We start from the raw sequence: 2,466 nt of genomic DNA, 5'->3' as shown, positions 1-2,466 counted from the left end.
CCCCCCCCCCCCCCCCCCTCCAAAAAATAATTTAAATTTGTCTTTAAAAATATTTTCAATTTCAATTTTTTATTTTTTTACTCCATTTCACTCCTACTCCCCCGCCCCTGCCAGCCCCACCCTCCCCCAAAAATATTAAGTTTATTTTTAAAACATATTTTCAGTTTTAATTCAAAAATTATTTTCTACTCTCTAGTAAAAATAAAAGATATTTTCTCAAAAATATTTTTATTCATAAATGAAACACACAAAAATCTTTTTTGAAATATATTTTCTACTCACCAACCAAATATGAGAAAATAAATCCAAAATCTACTTGTTTTCTAGGAAAACATTTTCGTAACGAAACACACCCTTATTGATCACTACCTTTCCACCCACCCCTAAGCAGATGCACAAAAAGAAAGGAAAAAGGTAGCGGCACTACAGGGCCAAGTTTGAATCTATATTACTGAGTTTGATATTTTACAATAAAAATCTTTATAGGCGGCGGCCACTTGCTTTAAAAGTGGTCAAAGGAGATACAATTATGTATACTGTCGTATCCGCGTAAATAACTTTTCAAGTGACATATTTAAGATTAAAAATCATTTAAGTATATTATATACTTACTTTAACATTTATCGAAAAAAGAATATTTTTATTTTGACGTATGTGTCAAGTCAAAAGTGAAACAACAAAAAGTATTTAATAAATAAATATATTGTTGTGGTTTATGTTGAATATATACAGAGGATATAATATAGTATGTCCAAAAGGAAAAAGAAAGATAGGTTTGCATCGTCGAAGCCCACCAACCATATTGAGGAAACCGCGTGATATGCTTATATATATATATATATATTGATGTACGAGCTATTGAAATAGGAGTAGTATACTAGTAGCATTATTACACAAGAAAAATGTCGATGGCGTTGGATGAACTAGTCTTCGACCTGGACATGGCTCTGACGATGCCAGAGCCTGATGAAACTTGTGTCGTCGTTAACAATAGCAGCAGCCACAGGAAAGAAACGTTAATGGATGTTTCAATCACTCAAATTGTTGGTGAAATGGCTACAATTGAAGCAGTTGATGATGCTTGTACTGTCTGCATGCAATGTTTCGAATCAAGTAGTAGTGTTGGTGCCAAACAAGTTGCGTGTGGCCATGTTTTCCATTCACATTGTCTTATCAACTGGCTTTCCCTTCACAACTCTTGCCCTCTTTGCCGCTTCCAAGTCATGACCCTCCTATCCCAGCAAACGCCTCTTTAAACTATATCTTCTTTTTTTTTTCTAGCTTTATTCTTTTACGTACCCTACTCTAATGTATAAGAGCAGCAATCAGCATGCATTTTTTTCCACTTCTATTGATTCAACCCTTTCAGATTGGATTATGAAAATCATCTAGCCCCCATGTTATTAATTTGTAATACATAGAGGTCTGATGTTGAATAGATACAATTGTTCGTGAAACAAACTTACTATTTTGAAAAGTGATCATTTAAGTTGTATAAATATAAGTTCTTTCTTAAAAAGTAGCACCAAAAAAAATGTAACTATAATCATGGGATTTATTGCATCACTAAAGAATATGGCTTGAATTTCTTCCTATTGGTATATGAGCAATATATGTCTCTTGAATTTCAGCTTTTGTTCTAATTTTGCAAACTCGATTGTGCGAGCTAGGAAGCTCCAAATTGGGAGATTTCAGTTGCGATGGTTTGGATTATAGTGTGACCATGTATTATAGCTAGTGATCGGGAAAATGTGAGGAGCATCGAGAAGAGATAATTTATGACCCGGAAGAGCTGCCCAAACTATTTAATGGTGATTTCGTCTTGTGAATTTCATTGCATGGGTTGTTTAAGCCCGTTTCCAAACTCGGATTGTGGGGCACAAGTTCCTTGAGATGTTTTGGGCCTTTTGACTGAATCAATTTTAGATTTCCACATTTTTGTTTTGATCCATCTCTAATTATGTTGATCTTGGTGTCTAAACATAAGTATTGACATTTAGATCGACATTATGATACAGTGGCAATGATCATAGACATTTCGGAAAAGGAAAGCTCTAGTGAAACTTTTTTGAAGTGCGTGTGATCGGCTCTGAGGTAGACTACAGTCTACTTTTTTTAGATTGTGTCTTAGATTAGCATTGTTAATCTCTTTCTGGTTGATGTTTGTTGCTTTATAGTAGTTGGTGTGGTAATTACCTTAGAAACAACTTTGATGATTATAGTAGCTTCTTGTGAGTATTAATTTCTATGGTTTGGTACCCTTCGCTAGTGCAGGGACTGTGGGGTTGCTTGGGTATTGTAGGAACTCACCTTGATTAGACTTGTAAATATGATGTTATCCATATCTCATGGTTAAACTTTGGATCGTTCACCTTGGTTGTGCTTTGTACCTTTTGGTGGTATCTTCAGGTAGATGTGGAGATTCTTGAGTTACTCTTTTGAGTGTTTGATTCCTCATAATTTCCT

The 2,466-nt window shown here is 34.8% G+C and overlaps 1 protein-coding gene across 1 annotated transcript; it reads left to right on the top strand.

The window, feature by feature from the left end:
* The first annotated feature begins 902 nt into the window (after positions 1–902).
* Positions 903–1,256, top strand: LOC125868677 (E3 ubiquitin-protein ligase SIRP1-like). Its single transcript, XM_049549274.1, has one exon. The coding sequence runs from the start codon at positions 903–905 to the stop codon at positions 1,254–1,256; it is 354 nt and encodes a 117-aa protein (XP_049405231.1).
* The last annotated feature ends 1,210 nt before the right edge of the window (positions 1,257–2,466 follow it).

This window comes from Solanum stenotomum, chromosome 6, assembly GCF_019186545.1.
Source record: "Solanum stenotomum isolate F172 chromosome 6, ASM1918654v1, whole genome shotgun sequence".
In the NCBI taxonomy this organism is placed as follows: domain Eukaryota; kingdom Viridiplantae; phylum Streptophyta; class Magnoliopsida; order Solanales; family Solanaceae; genus Solanum; species Solanum stenotomum.
The sequence above is the reverse complement of the archived record's forward strand: the minus strand, read 5'-3'. Positions and strand labels throughout refer to the sequence as shown.

Bases quoted from the DNA above. Each gene is read 5' to 3' on its own strand.
- LOC125868677 (XM_049549274.1), top strand. From the start codon at position 903: ATGTCGATGGCGTTGGATGAACTAGTCTTCGACCTGGACATGGCTCTG.